Genomic DNA, 18,708 nt, shown 5'->3' with positions numbered 1-18,708 from the left:
ACTGTTTCTTATTTCATTTTTATTTTCCTTCCCGATGCTGTTGGACAATGCCTGTAAATATTTAAAGAATGTGACTTTTCCTTGGTTGTTCTGGAGTTCAAGCGGGAGCGAGTAGGTTCCGGAAAGCCAGAGGGATACCAGGCCGGAGCGAGTGGATTCAACTAAGACCAAAAAATACAAATGAATGAACAATTCGTCATAGTATCTAAATTAGTGATTTGCCGCCATGTTGTGAATCTATAGGCAATTTATTGAGCATCTCGATGAGTATTGACAATAGTGAGAGTTCACTGCATATTAAATACCTGTTTGTCGTTGTTGATAGAAAAACCATTAAGTATGTCCTCGCCATCCGAGGAAGAACAAGAGTCGAACATCTCGTTGTCCTGAGTGTTTGACAACTGCTTGGCGAGGTATTCCTTATACATGGCAGCCACAGTCGCTACTGAAAATGGAGGATTTTCTTCACCGATTCTAAGAATGATCACATACAAGGAGACATAACATGACAGTCAAAAGCTTTTTGGCTAATTTCCCCCCTCAATATAATCCTAAATTTAAATTAGATTGGCCCTTTGACTTTGAAGACTTTTTGATGCACCTACAACAACTGGGCGATAGGTGTCAGTGCAGCTCACGATTATCAATTTGGACTACCTGGAAGTGAATCACTCACCTGCAAAAAGCTTCACCAGGGTTTATCCACAGCGTGAAATCGAGGGGAAGTCGCAAGTCACAAAACTCCACACCACTTTCATGACAAGCACGAAGGAGTTCCGGATCGTTACGATTGTATTGGTTGACTCGTATGCACCTATGGAGACGTCAATTATTATTTGGTTTAACTTAATTGGATGTTATTGCAATACCTGTACGCTTCTCCTTTGCTCGGGTTTTCGGGGTACCAGTGGCCCTCAAATTTCTTCTGCAAGGCAAAGCTCAAGCGCTGGATAAAGAGTTCCGTTTTTTGGAATTCCACCTTCTTGGAAACAAGCGTCTTCATTAATGGAAATACAGCATCGGTTATTTCTTTCTCCATATTTTGAATTGTGCCCAATGGATCGGGGCTTGAAAATATGCTTCCATTTTGTCGGGGTTTTTTTCTCCCGCGCCTATTGCCCCTAGCCAGTGTAAAATATTGAAAATGAAGTTATGAGCATCTGGACTAGAACTAATATGGAAGAGTTATAAGTTAAAAGTTGGCCTTTATGATGCCAGAAATGCATCATAAAGATCAAATGTTCAACATTAAAGGTAAGTCTGCAGATTTGAGTCGTTTTGAACTCTCTGGCTCCCTTTTCATGTCCTTTAGTCTCAGACTTCTCGTGTTGCTCCACCAGAAGGTTGTAAAAAAATTTTTTTTACATTCTTCCATGATTATATTTTATTTTTGTCAACTTGCATGCAAACAAAAAACAACAGCATCCTTGGCAGAGGTACATGTGCAGCTGCGGTCTTTGACCTTTGACCCTGGTGAATTTAGCTTTTAGGAATTGCTTTGTGTGTGTTGCATAATACAATTTGCCTTTGTTGCAAATATTCTGGGGTTTTGTCAAATTTTAAGTCATGCCTGGCCAAAAACATTTTTCTATTACAAACATATCTCCTTAAGCTACTACTTTGCAATTGTAAGTAAAAAATAAAAAACAGGTACTTCATTATTATTAAATTCCTTTTTCAAGAACCTTCAAGAATCACTTTGAGAGCAAGTACTTTAAAAAATTAATTTATCAGAATTTTTCTATATTGCATCATTCGCAATGTTTCTTCACTGAACAGCAGAAATGCATCTCCTTTCTCTTTTAACTTCAGAAAATTTTAGCAAAAGTATAATAAGTGCTATTAACAATGCATATTGCTATTTTTTTTTCAAAAATCATATTGTGAGTAGACCTCCCACAACTTTGCACAATAGGACAAATTGGGAAAAATCAAGAAATAATAAATTATATGCAAGACTATATTATTTAAAAGCTATCTTGGTGGATTTAATTAGCGACTTTAGAAATCTTACCTTTTATGTATCTCATAACTCAGATAAATTTGTTTAAAAAATCATTCATGACTGACACCACAAATTTATACTATGCTCTGCCTATTTATTTTAATAATATTGTTTTTAATATCACAATAATTAAATCCAAAATAAAAAAAGGAGAAAAAGTCATATTATTTTGTGCTGTTTTATTCCTCAATTCATCACTTCAAGCTGTGCCAAAAAATAATTTTCATTATGAAGAAATACAAAATAGTGTCCAAATCAAACACAATCCACTTGCTCTGCCTCTGCTGCAGAACTTTAATCACACCTTAAAAGCATCAAATGTGCACTCAAAATAGACTCTAGTGTATTAAAAAATAAGCAGCTGTGTGTCTGTGTAAACAGGACAGCAACTATCTTTGAGTACGTTTTCCTATTAGTGAACATGAGTTTAATAGTTTTGGTCAGTATTATTTTGACATATGATTTTTGTGCGTGTTGCTTTTGCTCAAAACTGCAAATTGATTCAACCATAATAAGTCTATGCAATCACTGACTCAAACACACACTATATAGGATTCTTGCTGGGTTCTTAAAGTTCTGTCCTTCCCTCAGATATCGTGGAGTCTGCGGTGGCACCTGTGGAGGTGGAGCCGGAGGCCCCCTCCGCATCTTTGGACTGGAAAGCCAGCGAGGCCGAGTTGATGCAGTAACGCTTCCCGGTGGGCTTTGGACCGTCATCGAACAGGTGGCCGAGATGGGCGCCGCACTGCATTAGAATGAAGAGCTACTCAGCTGATTTAGGAAATATAGTTTGTATACACAATGCTGACTCAAAAACCATAGAATAAAAACGTGTTTTGGAACCTAGGTGTAGCAAATGCATTGAAAACAGCAGGGGCCCCCGATATTGAACCCTGTGGAACACCATATGAGAGTGGGATTTTCTGTGGTTAAGCGTAAACCAAATACCATAGTTGTGTTTTTTACACCAAAGTATTTTGATACGTGATTTATTGTTTTGAGATTAATCTAGTGGGAAAACTCTTGGCATCTCATCTGTAGTATAAAGTGCCGTTAGTGTACCTTGCCACAGGTAGTCTCCACTCTGTGCATCCCATAGGAGAAATCATCTGACACCTCGATGGAATCCTGTTTCACAAGGTCAAAGAAGGAAGGCCAACCTGCGTGTATGTCATAAGTGAGAAAGTCATTTTGTGGTGATATAGTCATTTTGTGGTGATATAGTCAGTTTGTGGTTACATTTAGTTTTTGGCCGTTCCGATTGCTCTTACCTGATCCTGAGTCAAATTTGGCTTTTGAACTGAAAAAAGAAAAGGAAATATTTGCATGACAAAATATTTCAAGGCTATAAATACAAAACAAATAATTAACATTAGTAAGGTCTTACCTGAACAACGGTGCCCCGCAGACTACACACATGTAGGTTCCATCTTCCTTGTGGTCCGTGAATTCTCCTGTGAAGGCACTGTGCAGAAAGCTTGTATAAGAGGCAGAGGTGGAAAAGGTACACATAGTACTTGACTCAATGGTACCTGCACCAAAAAAATAAAATAAAAATTCCCCACCAGTATTGGTTCCGTTGCTCCGAAACAGCAACACAGATACCAGACTAACAGGGGTATCAGTGCAAAAATAAAATTATTTTATTATTAGCTATAAAGAATAGCCCTTATAATTGATAATTTAAAAAAAAAAGAACAAAAGTGTTCTCGTACTGAGAAGGAGGGTGGAGTTTGAGGGCTAGCTTGCGTTGGCCTTTATGCTAACAAAACATAACAGTAACAACTAATGGGAAAAAAATCAGATTAAATGACAAATTGTTAAAAAAAAAAAAAATTGAAGCTGGTTAAACTTGAGTACACATACTTGAAAAATGTATTAAAAAATATTGCTATAATAATACAGTTTTGTTTCCTTTCCCACAGTTGCTTCAAGAATCAACAACAACCAATAATCGGCCTTAAATTCAGGTCCCGCACCTTTCTGTTCCTCGTTCCTGGGTCACATGATACTGCATGGGCGTGAGACGTTTCTTCATCTCCTCCTGAGAGAAGGTCACCGGCCATGTTTTCTTGGTTCGAGCAGCTCCTACGGAAATCGTTGCAGTCAGCGATTAAGGTGTCGATTAGTCTTTTCACTAAAATTGTTATTTTTCTGCTCATATGATCTGAAGCTTTATTTGTGTAATTATTTTAAAAAAAAAATCCCTTGAAAATCAAACCCACTCAATGCGTGCAAGCTGCAAGGAAGCAAAGCAGTGAACCGTTTGATTTGTATTGTTAGCGCCCAGATTCTACGCGCGAGACAACGAACAACACAAACAGCCATAAAACTAAAGCGTTAGCATACATCAGTGTTGATTTTTTATTTGAATTTTTTTTTTTTTTTAAAGTAAATTATGGACTCGTTCTTGGAGTAACCATGATTCATTACCACGACAATCAAATATGGTGTTTGTTGCTGTTTTATGGCTAGCATCTGCGCTAATAGCACTGCTCAGCTAACAATTTCTCAATCATTGTTTTTTTGTTTGTTGAACGGATTAATGTTTCTTAGAATTTGAGTGTATTTGAACCTCTTATGTGTTTTTCTTCTCTGCACCACAACCTAGTTGACCAACTCTACAGCGCCTCTGCTGGTTGCAGCCGAGCATTGCACGTCATTTTGCCTCAATTGCTTCAAAACGCCACAAATCAACAATCAAAACCACCACACAATTGACAGAAATCGATTGACTGATAATTAGGCCATACTTAATTTCTATCCCAACTATTCTGGATTTAAAATTTAATCCAAGTACCATTATCCCCAGTTTGTGACCTGTGGTTCCACTTTAATACTTGAGAACTCAACTGTGCAAGATTTGGGAACCTCACTGGGACAAATTTAAGCCTCTTTACTTGAATTTAAGTTTGATCAGATCTACATGGAAACTCCCAAGCATCGTTTCTTTTCCCAGGGAGGTTTGATCAAAATTAAGAAAACCAGTGAAAGCAGCACATTATTGTGAACACACACACACAGACTGGTACTGTTAAGACATGCTGACACAACAGCCAAATGTTAAGGCTTTTTTTTTTTTTTTAAGAAAGAGAGGCAGAGCACAGCAGGCACATGGCACCCAGTCAGTGGACCTGAGGGAAGACTGCAGGACCTCAGAGTCACAGGCTGACTCTTGCTTATTAGATGGAGAAGATTGAAGCCTGACATGGCTGCTGAAGCGATACTCCAACCACCACTAGAATCAAAACACCCTCCTCAGCAGGGCTTACAACAAGGCCTGGGCTGGATGAAGAGGAGCAGACACAAGGAGAGATAACACGTAAAAGGTCACGATAACTGAGCGGGGTTGTCGGGGGGGAGGTCCCGGTTCATGCAACACATAGAAAGCGATGGTTACGACTCGGTACGCACACCTAGAAAGGAAGTAAATTGTTAGCGGACGATGGCTGGATATCTGAGATTTAAAAGAAGGAAAATGGTAAGTGACAAATGAGTTTAGGTCACAAACAAACACTGTGCAGACTCTCTTGACGAATAAAAGGCCTTTTTTTGAGACAAAATGGCGGCAGACAGAGGCTTTATTTACATAAACAACAAGAATTACAAGTTTGTAGATATTAGGTTAATAATACAATAAAACGGTTTCTTATATTTTGTTAAGTTACGGTAGCTTCTATATGTTGAGGTTTTGGAACAGTCTTTCGCTTCAGTTCCATCTTAGTGCAAATGAGAATGTAAATGGGTGGATAGGTGGAAAATGGCGTTTGGAAATTGGACCAGCGTCATGGAATGGGGTCGGAATTCCGTGTACTACTAAAGCGCAGGAAAATTTACTCTACCTAGCAGAATGGCCGACACCGCAGGGTGGCAGACTGAGCTGCTGCCTTGCCCTGTGAGATGGGGCAAGGCCAGGAAGAGCCCACGTCTGAGCAAGGCGGCCATGAGATAGTCACGCTAAAGAAAGACAAAAGAGTAGGCTGGATTATTTTAAAATATTTGGACTACTCTGACTCATTTTTGGGGATATTAATTTGAAAAGAGCCCAACTTGAAGCGAGGACGACTTTAATATTAATAGCTCGGCACATGCTAAATGAATAGAGAGGTGTAGTGTTACACGTAAACCATACGAGAAGCATTGTTGTGTTTTGGAAACTAATATATGTTTACAGTATTTTTATGGGGCAGTGGAGAAGCTGTCTTGAGTTGTCACATTTGTTCAGGTGCCAAACATGCTCCTGCAGGACTTTATTAAAGCATCTATTAATGTCAGACTGGCACTGAATATTTTTTTAATGTCTGCATGTAAAATTAACAGTATGTAAGAGTCAAGTATACTGTTCTATAAATCTAGTGGTAAATTTATAGAAACAGCTGGAGTCATCGAGAAGTCGCCATGTTGAAACGCAGAGACTTTGTTTGGTGTGTAATCGGTTCAACTTCGTCCCCAAAAGTCCACCACGTCAATAATAACTTTTATATTGTCAAATGAAAAAACATCGAATCCCATTTATGTTGTACAGTAGACAAAAGCGATCGCTCGACTCTGCGTTTATGACATTGTTATTAACGTACCTGCAGCCCCTTTTGCAGCCTGAAATGCAAAGTCATCATTTTGGAAAAGCAGTATCGGTACTGTTAACTAAACATCAGCATTATAACGTCAATAAAATATGGACACATACCAGTAGGGAGTAATAGCAGGAATGAAAGGTAAAGAAAAAAGCGGCGGCGACAACCAAGCGACAGTCTGCCGTGGACTGGGTGAAACATGAGCCGGAGATGGGACAGACACAACCGGACAAGCTTGGTAACAAGTCCCGCGACACTTTCAGCTATGCAACAGCGCAGCTTCGGTTGCAGGACGTGTCCATTTATGGTCCCGACGTATCTGTTTTTGTTTAGAAGCTTTATTTAAAATCAGGATGTGCACAATATTTGTCAACGGGGAAAAATGTGAAACGTTGTAAATGTATTTGATCAGAAATAGTATTTGTTTAATCTTAATGGTTTAGCTTAGCTGTTGAGAAAGTTAATAATTAAAAACAAATATGAATTAAAATGTACACAAAGGATTTAACCAAAATGAATGCGCTAAACAGGATAATCCTTAAAGAAAAACACAATAGAATCTATCGCGCGGACACAGTAATTAGAATTTTTCAATAAAGCTTCGTGCAAAAACAAATGTTTATTTACTAAATTCGATGACGTCATAACTACGCGTCCGAGCTCCACATCGGTCCTCAGTTTATAATCTGCCGTTTTCAGGACAAAAGACAACTGGACCATTTTAACGATGAGCTGTGAAAAATATCCGAGATCTTCGATTGAAGATGACTTCAACTATGGCACTAATGTCGCTACAGCCAGCGTACAGATACGTATGGGTATGTGAAGTTACACAATTGACGAAAATTAGCCGCTAGCTAGCGTAAATGTATGCGGAATCACCTGACAGTGTAGCTAACCGGAATATATTCCTCCAGAATATCCATATTGTTACCTCGATTGCATGGATAGTCCATGTATTTGTTTAGTTTCACCTTAAAGTCTATATTAGCGCTGAAATGTTGCCATTCAGGTTTTGTGGGTGGGATCAAGCTATTGGAAACTATCTATTGTATTGTTAATTCAATTTTTTTTCCAGATTTTTTGCGGAAGGTGTACACTCTCCTAAGCTTGCAGATCATTCTGACGACGGGCACATCTGCCCTTTTTATGTTCTCTCAAACCATCAAGGATTTTGTTCATGCCAGGTGAGCACCTCAAATTGGACCGCTAGGTGGCTGTAATACCTATTATGAGAGTCCATTGCACAACAGCGCCATTTTTGGTTGGAGACATTTTATAAACAGGACTTGGGTTTTACCTGTTCTCTTCCGCAGCCCTGCTGTTGTTTTGGTTTCCGCTCTGGGATCTTTGGTCTTGCTTCTGGCCTTGGCTGTTTACAGACACAAGCATCCAGTCAACCTCTACCTGCTGTTTGTATTTGTAAGTGATAAGCTCTTCTGTATCTTCAGACTTCTGAGTGCTTTTATTGACTTGTGTGTTGTTTGCAGACTTTGCTGGAGGCCATCTCAGTGGCCACTGCTTGTAAGTAGAAGTGAATACAGTGGTACTTTGGCGTAATGACACTACATTCAAATTATAAACTCGTAAGCCATTGGACTGTTGTGATAACGGCGCCGCTCTTTTTATACAGTGACCTTCTACGAATACTCTACCGTGCTCCAAGCCTTGTTCCTGACCTGTGCCGTGTTCGCTGGACTGACTGCTTACACCTTTCAATCCAAGAGAGATTTCACGAAACTGGGAGCAGGGTAAGTTGGCTCAAAAAGGGAAGAAACGCAAGTTGAGATTTGCAGTGTATTTGATTTGCTCTGTGTTGCAGCCTTTTTTCTTGTTTGTGGATCCTCCTGATTGCAAGCGTTATGAGGGTGAGTGGTTCTACTTGCACGGCGTCAATGTCATTTCTTCAATTTAGTGAGATTGAGGACCCCCTTTCTCAAAACTGACATTTTTTTTGGTCTGCCTCGGTGTTTTTTACAGGTGTTTTTTAACAGCGACAGCACAGAGCTGCTGTTCGCCGGAACCGGGGCGTTCATCTTCTGCGGTTTCATCATCTACGACACCCACCTGCTGATGAAGCAGCTCTCACCCGAGGAGCATATCTTGGCCTCCATCAATCTCTACCTGGACATCGTCAACCTCTTCCTTCACATTTTGCGTATCCTAGATTCGATGAAGAAGCACTAAAAAAATAGTCGGTGCCTATTTGAAAAGCTTGAATTCAATCTCGCGTCGGATTGTGACAACATGGCCGCCTTTGGTTTTAACACTGTGGGCACCTGTACTGGTAATTTATTCTTTTGCTTTCGCTTTACACTCAAATCTGGTGGGTAAATTGCTATAAATTGAAAATCTCTTCTGAAGGGATCAGATTATTGTTATCCTGTTATGTGAAATGGAATATCTTTGTATGTCTGTTTTGAATATGCATTTAATATAATTGCTCTAAAAATAAAATACTTTAAAATGTACTCTGTATATGTGCAATATTTAACATGTAATTGTGCAGGTTTGATCCAATTCCATTGTGCATTTGCACTATTAACAATGTTATTTTTAATTCAGATTATGTACATTATGTGGGTTTAATGGCAGTTATTGTGTTCTGGCTTTGTTGAAATTTAGTTTCTCTCACTATGGGGTAAATAAAGGATTTTCCAATGTCAAACCAAACAAGTACTAAGTTGTCGTCTTTTGCGTGATCATAAGTGTATGTGCAATTTCAGAGTACAATATTATGGGACATTTGTTTTCACTGAAAAAATATTGTCAAAAATTAGCATTTTAAATAGTGGAGAAGATCTCTTCATTGAAAAATAGCTTCAATTTATATTATTCCAGAAGGTGTACTGATGCCTTTCCATGGTTTTTAATGATCTTGATGGATAGATTTGTTATTTTCATTTTTAATATTGTCGTGAACATACAGCATGTGAACACAGAAAATTGGGGACATGTACTTAAACTTTATTCTTTTCAAATAACTATTTACCAGGTCATAAATTAACAAAGAAATACTGAAAGCAGTAGTTCAATTGATGAAATAGAGTACAAATCTTTTAATCATTTTATTTCCTCCCCCCAGAGATATAATAACTTTAAACGTCTGCCAAAGTTTGGGGTCTAATCCAATTAGATCACAGCAGCCTGTCATTTACTACGTCACTTCCGCCCTAAAGTCCTTTGCTTGAGTTGGACTAAGATGGCGTCAACGCAGTTAACGGACGAGGAGCTTTACTCTGAATTGAAGCGCCTCGGTTTCACTCCGGGTCCGGTTACCGAAAGCACTCGGCCGGTGTATTTAAAGAAGCTCAAGAAGCTTCGCGAGGAGCGCCAACGAGGAGTTCGAGTCGCCAAAACCAGCAGTGGCGGCAACACGGCGGGAGACAGGCCAGCCAGCCATAACGTCACGCACCTGAGCTCCAGCAGGAGACCGGGCCGGAAGTCCACCGTTCTCGGCTTCAGCTCGGACGAGTCTGACGTCGAAGCTCCGTTAATAAGGAAGGCTTTCAACCACGGCGGGGCGCCGCGGAGGACCCCCGCTTTAAAAATAAAGCTCGATAAAGAGAAAAGTCGACATGGCGCGGGGAATCCACTGAACAGCAACAATTCTACGTTGGCTCCGGGGGGTAACCGACGGATCTCCTCGTGCTGGGGACCCGGCGTTAAAACGACTACCGAAGCGGATGGAGTGAATTACGATGAATCTGAGGACGAATTTAAAAGGGGCCTGGAGAAGTCCTCGCGCTCTTTAAATGGCAGTAGGGCGTCACACTTGCATACAAGTAAGCTAGCTGCTGGGGATTACTCCGACTCCGACGAAGAGGCGGCGGAAGAGGGTTGGGGCCTTGGTGGAGACCCACAGCGGGGTAGTCTGGAGCCCAGACGGGGCCACGCGAAGGCGCCGAGCCCACCCGGGAGTCTAAACATGGTGAGCAGACGGAAGGAGGGGGCTGAGAGCGACGACGCGATGAGAAGCTATCCGAGGAAGACCATCTACGTGTCGCTTAACGACAACCACAGAGGAGAAGCGGAGAACAACCACGCCGACCGCCAGGACGTCAGCCGCTTCAGCATTGGGCTGAGACCGCGATTTTCCAAGTACAGCAGCCTGGCCAATACCTATAGCGGCAACCACTCCAACCACACCACCCCCAACCACTCATACAGCCAGCCCCAGAAGGAAAAGCTTTCTTCTGCACCGGTAGATGAGCTTTTCCAGCAGTTCAAAAGGGAAGAGGTGGCCACCTCCAGCGGGTTCAGTGCCCACTACCTGTCCATGTTTCTCCTCACGGCTGCATGCCTCTTCTTCCTTGTCCTGGGCTTCATGTACCTCAGGATGAGGGGCACTGGGTCATCAGAGGTGGATGGAGTCAGTAAGTGAAAATTGCCGGACTCCTGCCACTTTAAAATCGAGTGCCGCTGATAGAAAACAAAGACGAGACCACAGAAAATCATTACAAGCCAAACAGGCATTATAATATGAGCAAGTTCCATTGCACCACAAGTAAACAAAACCATTATGTGCGACATGTGAGTAACTCAAACACATATCACCTACAAGATTTATCTCCGTCTCAAAGCAAACTTATATTCTGATTTCTAGTTCCAGATGGTTAAACGGCCGCCTTATTGACTCGCTTATTTAATGGCGTCCTCCAACATACTCTGAAGAAAAAGCTAATTTCCTGAAACCGGTTGAGCTTGTGGTCTCACTTTAAGATTTATTATGAATGTATTCCTTCTTTTGTCGCAGTTAAGAGTCATCCTTTTGGCATCGAGTTCGACCAGACGCATGTAAGTACACTTTTTTTTCCCAGCAATATATAAAACAGAGATTGGATTGTTTTACATGTGAATTCTTCTCTTCAACAGAACAAGACCGTTAGGGACCTCATCTTGAACCTGCTGCTAGATCTCCATGATCATCTGGCGCACATCGCTGGTGGGTATCAATGTTTAGCTTTCCAAAGCTGCTGTTAGTATTTGGTTTGATCTCTGTAGCATAGTGGATTTATTTTTTTTTTTTTTTTTAATCAATAACCTCCTTGTGATCAACTTGCGTAAAATCCCAAATGATTTTGTATTTATCATTACCAACGTAAGTTTCACATGGTGTCCCGCAGGGGTCCGCGCTCCATCCCTGTGCTGTTCAATCGATACCTGCTTCCTTTTGCTAGTATAATTTAAGAGCAAGTTGTCACAAAGCACTCAATTTTTTTCTACAGGCCAACATGACTGTGGAGACCAGCAATATCCCAACAGAAGTCTGTCCATACAAGAAGCCTCTGCTTATTTGACGGTATAGTCGTTAATGAATGTGGGCAGTTTTCACAATGCTTGAAATTTGTCGTGTCGTCTCGTGGTGAGATTCATAATTGTCAATCCCCAGTCTCAAAATGCGACGTTCGAGGACTTAGTCTACACGTCGCTTGAATGGATCATCAAGACAGGCCAAGATGTTGGGATAAGGTAATGGAATGGAATTGATCTTTTCACATTGATTATGGCCTCATCGGTATTGACTCTGCGCGTGCAATTTGTAGGCTGTCCGGTAAGGTCGCCGATGAAACAATGACCGACGTGTCCGAGGTCGCTTGGCTGGAATCCACGCATCCAAGGATGTCCTTCACGTGCCGCTTCCGCCGAGCTTTCCTCACCGTCATCAGTAGAGTTTCCCTCCTGGCAGCCGGTAAGACGTGAACTTTTTTCCGTAGCCTCGCCATCCATGTTCGCCTGGTGATGTCATTATAATTTAAAGAGGAATTTCCCCCCCCTCACCCTAAGTGGAATGCCCGTCATGTTTCAACCTGTATGTCTGTACGCAGCGGTCGGCGGCGTGTGGGGCCTGGTGTGCTACGTTAAGTATCGCTGGAGGAGAGAGGAGGAGGAAACCAGACAGATGTATCACATGGTGGAGAGGATCATCGGTAAGAAGCAAGGACTTTGCATCATCAAAGTTTTCCTCAGCAAATAACTTTGACTGTGTGTGTTTATTGTTGTTCAGATGTTCTAAAGAGCCATAATGACGCTTGTCAAGAGAATCAAGATCTTCAGCCGTACCTGCCTATACCCCACGTCAGAGACTCCTTGGTTCAACCTCAGGACCGGTCAGTGGGAGGGGGGGTTAAAATAAATGTCAACGTGACTTGTTGTATTAGCAATGTTAGTATTAGCAACGTTAGCGTTCTGTAGCCAGCACATACGCTCGTCCCGTTGAACAGGTGAGAAACACTTGTTTTGTCTTGTAGGAAGAAAATGCAGAGAATCTGGGAGCGCGCCGAGAAGTTTCTGTCGGCCAACGAATCCAGAATTCGAACGGAGCGCGTGAGAATCGGGGGATCCGACTTTCTTGTTTGGAGGTGGATCCAGCCATCTCTCAGCTGCGACAAGACCTCCAAAGTTTGGCAGGGAGAAGGTAAAGGCACTGGAAAAGCGTCAGGGCTCTCGTGATCCATCCCCATTGGGCGTCAAACCTGTTTTGTTTTTGAATTCTCAGCTTTCACTCTCGACTGGCGGAATTCGCCACCAAACAGCCTGACGCCGTGTCTGAAGATCCGGAACATGTTTGACCCGGTCATGTGAGTGCCTCGCTCTGCCGACGTCGGTGGCGAGCGCTTCAAAATGCTTTTGTTTCCAGGGAGGTCGGGGAGAACTGGGATCTCGCCATCCACGAGGCCATCCTGGAGAAGTGCAGCGACAACAGCGGCATCGTCCACATCGCGGTGGACAAGAAATGTCGAGAGGTATTCACACGCCGCCACGTCTCCGACGTCGGTGATTTCACAGCCGCTCTTCTCAACAGGGCTGCGTCTACGTGAAGTGCCTCTCCGCCGAGCACTCAGGGAAAGCCTTCAAGGCGCTTCATGGCTCTTGGTTTAATGGTAGGTAAGACCAGCAGGTGAATGAAAAAAAGTCCAGCGGTGACTGGCGGTACTTTTTCACCGACAGGTAAGCTGGTGACGGTGAAATACCTGCGTTTGGACCGCTACCACCAGCGCTTCCCGCAGTCAAAGGCCTGCAACACACCCCTGAAGGCCTCCAGCGTCCACGCAAACGCCACGAACACTACGGCCAGCTCGCCCACGAGGGGCGCGGCCAACTCCTCAGGCTTCTCGTGAGAAGTGTTTCCCTCTGTTGGTCCTTTCTAACCGGACCACGTAATGTTTTTTTTTTTTTTACATTTCTATATGACTTATTTTCCCAGAGTCTTTTCCAGTGTTGGTTTTTCTACAAATGTCGCTATCGGAACTGTCCCGGATGTAACTATTTCCCCTCTGGGTTTGTTTAAATGCGTGCGCAAGGACTCCCAATCGCGCGTCTCTTCCACAGTCGGCGGAGTCGGCCGCGCCTCGTAGAGAATATACCGTACGGCCGCCGCATGCATGGGCGTACGCCTCCGTGTCGGAACCGAGATTTCCCTCCCGTTTTTTTTTTTTTTTGTGACGAATGAACAGACGATGAAGACATGCTGTAAATACATGGGAATGACGGCACAAGCTTTATGGAATAACCTGCATTAAGAGCAAAACACAAGCCTCTGCACCCCCACCCCCCCTCAACCCCTTTTTTAATCGTTGATGCAGCTGTTTATTGTTACTGTTTATTCCTTCTTTCCTCTGATGCCCTCCATCTTAACTTGCAGTGCTCCTGACATCACAGAATCAGGGGAGTGTTGTGTTGTACATTTGCCCCGAAGCTTTCTTCAGTTGTAATCCAATATTATATGTTACGAGTGTATTATTTACCTCTGTCAAGTCTGGACCCCCCGTCTCTCATGATTTTTTTTTTTTTAACGTCTACTATCTTGCCCCTTTTAAAATGATGCCACCGTGACCTTTGGAGCACTCTAAATACATTGATAGTTTGTTACTTGTAATATTCCAAGGTCTATTAAGAGACATAACTGCTTTTTTTTTTTTTTTTTTAATACAGCACCTCTTTATCAACACTAAGATGCACCTAAATCATGTTTCTAAATGCAGTGAGTTGAAAGTCGCATTCAGTATTTGCAGTGAACAGTTGTGTGAATGATGCACATTGACAGATGTTCACAACCTGGTGCAAAACAGTTAGCAGCAAACATCCCAACCGTGCCTTAAATGTGTGTTACCTTTTTTTTTTTTTTTTTTAAAGATGGGCACTGCATCGCTGTGGGGAAATGTTGAAACTGGTTTAAGGGGGTAAGGAAAGCTGGCCCTAGATGTAGTTTTGGTAGATTTCTGAGATTTGGTATTTTGTAGCAGTTTTGTCTGATTTATTAAACCAAATGCTCCTCTATTTATTTTTTTTAAATCAGCCATGGTGATGTACTATTTGATGTCACTAGAACTGTTACATAATGTGTTAGCTTTTTATTTTTTTTCCATTAAGGATTGACCTTACATCCGCTGCCAGACAATTGTCAGGATGTGTAAAACAATAAAGATCACTTTCAGTAAAAATGTAATTGATTTTTTATTTAATATTTGAGGGGGAGTGGAATAATATAACTAGTGGGATTTTCAGATTTCTTGGCAGGTGGCGGCACAAATATCTCTACCCAAACATGCAATCCAACAGCTTTGTTAATTTAACATTGTAGCATTCTACTTTTTATCAATGATTTGAATTGAGTTTTGATGAATGACCACTAGGGGTCAGTGTTTAGTATTTTTAGAAAAAAAGACCATGTACACAGTAAGGCTTTTTTTTTTTTAATGTATACGTACATAAAAAGGTGCACGAATTTTATTTCGCGGAGCAATTACTGCATAATTTAAATACATATTTACTTTATATCTTTTAATCCGTGTAAATTAGGAAGATATTAGGAAACAGAATTCCACCGAGCCCATCACAATTGTCTTATATTTTTTAAATGGCGAATGTGTTAAGATGAAAATACCTGAATTGTTGACGTCGCATTTGTTAAACCAGAAGATTCACATTTCCAGGATGCAATTAAACACACACACACCCGCAGTGGGCGGGCTCAACACACTATTTCAACTGCGCAGTTCGTGCAAGTCTTACTTTCGATATTGCTTGCTTCAAGTGAGAGCTGCACATTTCTCGACTTGCATTTGCGACAAAAATCCGATCTATGGTGACCTCGAACATGAAGATCGTGGTAATCTTCGGTTTTCTGACAGCTGTCTACTTGGTGGACTCCAAGTTTCGTAAGTATAGATTCAACATAATTTTGCGAAATCGTTTTTTCCCCCCTTAAATCAATAACCATAAACAAGGCTGATTCTTCTGTAAGAATTATTACAAAAAATATCGAGCACAAATTGAGTGCCTGCTTCCAACGTAGTTCAGTTTCGTTTTCATGGAAATCACCCACTGAACTGGCTCCGCCCTCATTTGATAACAATGGTAGGATCGTTCGTACTAGGCCAAAGTAGGCTAATAAAATAAGATAAGGCTAATAAAATAAGATAGAATAAAGATATTTTGCCACAACTTCTTGTTCATAGCGAAGGAATTAAGTTTTCACAGTGGATATCATAAGTCTGCACACCCCTGTTCAAAAGAATAGACTACAACATGTCAGAAAAAGCGTACTAGAACATCTAAACTTTCATTTGCGATTAATTAAAAACACTTTTGATAGGTGTTTGAATGTCGTTAGTTAATTCCGATTCTCAAGTGACTTTCTTCTTCTCTGACAGAGGCCCCGACAGTGCAAGTGTACAGTCACCTGCCAGCAAAGTTCGGAGAGCCGAACATTCTCATCTGCCACGTGAGCCAGTTCCATCCCCCGGACATCACCATCCAGTTGTTCAAGAATGGAGAGGAGCTCCAAAAAACCAATGAGACCGACTTGAGCTTCGGAAAGAATTGGCATTTCCATCTCACCAAGCATGCTGAGTTCATGCCAATGAGAGATGACAAATATTTCTGCCGAGTCACTCATGCCTCAAATCCTCCCCGCAATATTGACTGGGGTGAGTAAAATTGATCACAATGGAAAGTCCAAAGTCGAACGCTGCTACATTTTGAGAATATTATAATTATAATATTATAAACAGTTGTCCAAGAAATTGTTCTCATCCATACCTATTTGAAATTATCAGCGTTGCAATGTCAAAGTAAATGTTCACCGTGACGACGTCACAAAAAAATTAACAAGAACCGTTTTGTTTTTTTATCAAATGTGTATCAAAATCATTTTAAAGTGTATTTTCTGTTTTTTGTAGTCATATTTCATGTAAAACTATATTATCATAGTTATAGATTATATTTTACATTTTCTATCAATGCTATTTGATGCAAATTTCGATGCTCTCGTTAGAATAATACAATGTTTTGTTTTCTTACAGAAGCCAATATGTGAGGATGCAAGGGCCATCGATGTCATTCCATCACAATCCGGCCAGAATCCTAAAGTTGTCACTACTCACCCTTTTTCTGCATTTAATGTGACACTACACTTTGGCTTCAACTAGGGATATTTTCAGACTGCCTTTCTCAGACATTTTCTTATCCCATTCCTAAACTCACAATTCAAGGGCAATAATCACATTAAGGAAACTAATGACCATAATTAACCTTGAGTGTTTTAGTCACTGCACTATAATCCATTCAACAATGATGTGTGTTTGATGATCAATGACAATGATCGTTATGTAAAGTAATGATCCATCCATTTCCTGTACCGCTTGGGTCGCGGGTGCACTGTAGCCTATCCCAATGATGATTTTGTCTAATAAAAATAAAAAGACATCTGGTGTTACGTTTCTGTGTTTATAAATATTGAGCAATATACAAACTTTGATACTTTGTTTTAATAATTCGATGGATTAATAAATAAATTCTAATATTTTAAATAATATAAATAAAATTCTAAATTCTAATATATATATATATATATATATATATATATATATATATATATATATATATATATATATATATATATATATATATATATATATATATATATATAAGGCAAACGCCAAAACAAGTCAATCAAGTTATTCCAAACTGAATAAAAGAATCTGGAGTAACCGGACACCAAAAAATAGGAGTGTCGGGTCATCTGGTTTCGTTAATTGCACCGAGGCATGCCAACTTGCGGGTGGAGTTTGTTTTTTTGTTTTGTTCAAATCCATAGCACCGCTCGCGCGGCATAGGCGTGTATCATATGAAGCGCTCTTTCTTTCCACATTGCCAAATAATCAGTGCTATGTCGACGGGTGATCGCGGAATCCAAATCCTCACTTTACTTTCGTTTGCTGGTTTATTTAAAATAACCAACGAAGTGATTTTAAAATTATGAATACACACGGATTCTCAATCTTATTCGGTCTTTTGTGCCTCTTGAAGTCTACGGCGACCAAACAATGTAAGTATAGTTTGGTAATATTTCTAAATATCCATAAGAGATTTTATTGTGGAGGACGGAACAAGCGTTTAAATCATTTCTGAACTACAAAGTTGATAGTTTCATTAGTTTTTCTGTTGATAGTTTTATATGCATCATTGTAAACTTCTAAATAGTTAATATTGTCTCATCTTGTAATTATTAGGATTTAGCTGATTTTGTGTACGGAATACTCATAAAGAACCCGGCGTGCACTTTGACCTCCAAACATTTGTAAAATTTATAAGTGCTCAACATTTCAGTACTTTCTGCACAAGCAGCTGAATGCCTAAATACTTTTCTGGATGTGTCTGTGTCACCCTTTTAAAGGCAATGGTAGCTAAATACAGAAATATAAAGACTGGAAGAGTCACAGATAGATTTTTGTGTTTATTAATTTTTTACAGCACCACCAATTGTTCAAGTGTACAGCCGGACGACAGGAGTGTTAAACAAACCCAACACCCTCGTCTGCTACGTTAGCAACTTCCATCCACCTATAATCACAGTGGACCTGCTGAAAAATGACGTTGTGATCGAAAATGCCAATAAGACCGAGATGATCTTTGAGTTGGACTGGGACTATTCCATGACCAAACATGTGACCTTCATCCCCCAAAAGGGAGACAAGTACACCTGCCAGGTCACCCACATGGGGATAACCAGGACATATTTTTGGGGTATGTTTGCATTTTCATGAATACAATGTACCGTAAGGTATTTATTTATTAGTATGGAATCGAATTATTCATTATTAATTTTGGCTACAGTAGATATGG

The 18,708-nt window shown here is 40.7% G+C and overlaps 5 protein-coding genes across 8 annotated transcripts; 3 read left to right on the top strand and 2 right to left on the bottom strand.

The window, feature by feature from the left end:
* Positions 1-287: 287 nt before the first annotated feature.
* LOC133145651 (protein BTG3-like) lies at positions 288-1,096 on the bottom strand. Its single transcript, XM_061269297.1, has 3 exons — positions 870-1,096; positions 677-814; positions 288-474 (listed from the first exon to the last, which is right to left on the bottom strand). Exons 1-3 carry the CDS (start codon positions 1,037-1,039, stop codon positions 288-290), a joined length of 495 nt encoding a protein of 164 aa, XP_061125281.1. The 5' UTR covers positions 1,040-1,096.
* A 1,073-nt stretch (positions 1,097-2,169) lies between these two features.
* Positions 2,170-6,853, bottom strand: msrb3 (methionine sulfoxide reductase B3). Of its 4 annotated transcripts, none has more exons than XM_061268154.1 (7): positions 6,693-6,853; positions 5,848-5,962; positions 3,985-4,093; positions 3,393-3,470; positions 3,277-3,305; positions 3,068-3,165; positions 2,170-2,750 (listed from the first exon to the last, which is right to left on the bottom strand). In XM_061268154.1, the coding sequence occupies exons 2-7, from the start codon at positions 5,948-5,950 to the stop codon at positions 2,574-2,576; spliced, it is 594 nt and encodes a 197-aa protein (XP_061124138.1). In that variant the 5' UTR covers positions 5,951-5,962; positions 6,693-6,853; the 3' UTR covers positions 2,170-2,573. The 4 variants fall into 4 exon arrangements, with proteins under 4 accessions (XP_061124138.1, XP_061124139.1, XP_061124137.1 ...); XM_061268155.1 differs by lacking the exon at positions 5,848-5,962 and adding an exon at positions 5,140-5,290 and having other exon boundaries at positions 6,693-6,847; XM_061268153.1 differs by lacking the exon at positions 6,693-6,853 and adding an exon at positions 6,583-6,636.
* Positions 6,854-7,207: 354 nt separating this feature from the next.
* tmbim4 (transmembrane BAX inhibitor motif containing 4) lies at positions 7,208-9,050 on the top strand. Its single transcript, XM_061268152.1, has 7 exons — positions 7,208-7,397; positions 7,658-7,766; positions 7,896-8,001; positions 8,070-8,103; positions 8,213-8,330; positions 8,402-8,447; positions 8,560-9,050. The coding sequence occupies exons 1-7, from the start codon at positions 7,307-7,309 to the stop codon at positions 8,764-8,766; spliced, it is 711 nt and encodes a 236-aa protein (XP_061124136.1). The 5' UTR covers positions 7,208-7,306; the 3' UTR covers positions 8,767-9,050.
* A 707-nt stretch (positions 9,051-9,757) lies between these two features.
* On the top strand, positions 9,758-15,028 carry lemd3 (LEM domain containing 3). Its single transcript, XM_061268151.1, has 13 exons — positions 9,758-10,955; positions 11,336-11,376; positions 11,455-11,524; positions 11,808-11,881; positions 11,972-12,051; positions 12,126-12,271; positions 12,408-12,509; positions 12,587-12,689; positions 12,831-12,997; positions 13,079-13,160; positions 13,220-13,325; positions 13,385-13,463; positions 13,531-15,028. Exons 1-13 carry the CDS (start codon positions 9,782-9,784, stop codon positions 13,698-13,700), a joined length of 2,394 nt encoding a protein of 797 aa, XP_061124135.1. The 5' UTR covers positions 9,758-9,781; the 3' UTR covers positions 13,701-15,028.
* A 532-nt stretch (positions 15,029-15,560) lies between these two features.
* On the top strand, positions 15,561-17,299 carry b2m (beta-2-microglobulin). The gene is made up of 3 exons (XM_061268159.1): positions 15,561-15,740; positions 16,236-16,511; positions 16,887-17,299. The coding sequence occupies exons 1-3, from the start codon at positions 15,665-15,667 to the stop codon at positions 16,898-16,900; spliced, it is 366 nt and encodes a 121-aa protein (XP_061124143.1). The 5' UTR covers positions 15,561-15,664; the 3' UTR covers positions 16,901-17,299.
* The last annotated feature ends 1,409 nt before the right edge of the window (positions 17,300-18,708 follow it).

Source organism: Syngnathus typhle, linkage group LG21, assembly GCF_033458585.1.
Source record: "Syngnathus typhle isolate RoL2023-S1 ecotype Sweden linkage group LG21, RoL_Styp_1.0, whole genome shotgun sequence".
Classification (NCBI taxonomy): domain Eukaryota; kingdom Metazoa; phylum Chordata; class Actinopteri; order Syngnathiformes; family Syngnathidae; genus Syngnathus; species Syngnathus typhle.
This window is presented reverse-complemented; position numbering and strand designations above follow the sequence as displayed.

What these genes read in the sequence shown, in the direction of transcription:
- LOC133145651 (XM_061269297.1), bottom strand. Translation starts at nt 1,039, where the DNA reads ATGGAGAAAGAAATAACCGATGCTGTATTTCCATTAATGAAGACGCTT. An exon ending in AGCAAAGGAGAAGCGTACAG is followed by an intron (nt 815 to 869) that starts GTATTGCAATAA and finishes ACGTCTCCATAG; the next exon opens with GTGCATACGAGTCAACCAAT. An exon ending in CCTGGTGAAGCTTTTTGCAG is followed by an intron (nt 475 to 676) that starts GTGAGTGATTCA and finishes GATCATTCTTAG; the next exon opens with AATCGGTGAAGAAAATCCTC.
- msrb3 (XM_061268153.1), bottom strand. Translation starts at nt 6,621, where the DNA reads ATGATGACTTTGCATTTCAGGCTGCAAAAGGGGCTGCAG. An exon ending in GGCTGCAAAAGGGGCTGCAG is followed by an intron (nt 5,963 to 6,582) that starts GTACGTTAATAA and finishes GTCTTTCTTTAG; the next exon opens with CGTGACTATCTCATGGCCGC. An exon ending in TGGAGACTACCTGTGGCAAG is followed by an intron (nt 2,751 to 3,067) that starts GTACACTAACGG and finishes ATTCTAATGCAG; the next exon opens with TGCGGCGCCCATCTCGGCCA.
- tmbim4 (XM_061268152.1), top strand. Translation starts at nt 7,307, where the DNA reads ATGAGCTGTGAAAAATATCCGAGATCTTCGATTGAAGATGACTTCAAC. An exon ending in CATCTCAGTGGCCACTGCTT is followed by an intron (nt 8,104 to 8,212) that starts GTAAGTAGAAGT and finishes CTTTTTATACAG; the next exon opens with TGACCTTCTACGAATACTCT. An exon ending in TTCACGAAACTGGGAGCAGG is followed by an intron (nt 8,331 to 8,401) that starts GTAAGTTGGCTC and finishes TCTGTGTTGCAG; the next exon opens with CCTTTTTTCTTGTTTGTGGA.
- lemd3 (XM_061268151.1), top strand. Translation starts at nt 9,782, where the DNA reads ATGGCGTCAACGCAGTTAACGGACGAGGAGCTTTACTCTGAATTGAAG. An exon ending in TCGAGTTCGACCAGACGCAT is followed by an intron (nt 11,377 to 11,454) that starts GTAAGTACACTT and finishes TCTCTTCAACAG; the next exon opens with AACAAGACCGTTAGGGACCT. An exon ending in CATGGTGGAGAGGATCATCG is followed by an intron (nt 12,510 to 12,586) that starts GTAAGAAGCAAG and finishes ATTGTTGTTCAG; the next exon opens with ATGTTCTAAAGAGCCATAAT.
- b2m (XM_061268159.1), top strand. Translation starts at nt 15,665, where the DNA reads ATGGTGACCTCGAACATGAAGATCGTGGTAATCTTCGGTTTTCTGACA. An exon ending in CTTGGTGGACTCCAAGTTTC is followed by an intron (nt 15,741 to 16,235) that starts GTAAGTATAGAT and finishes CTTCTCTGACAG; the next exon opens with AGGCCCCGACAGTGCAAGTG.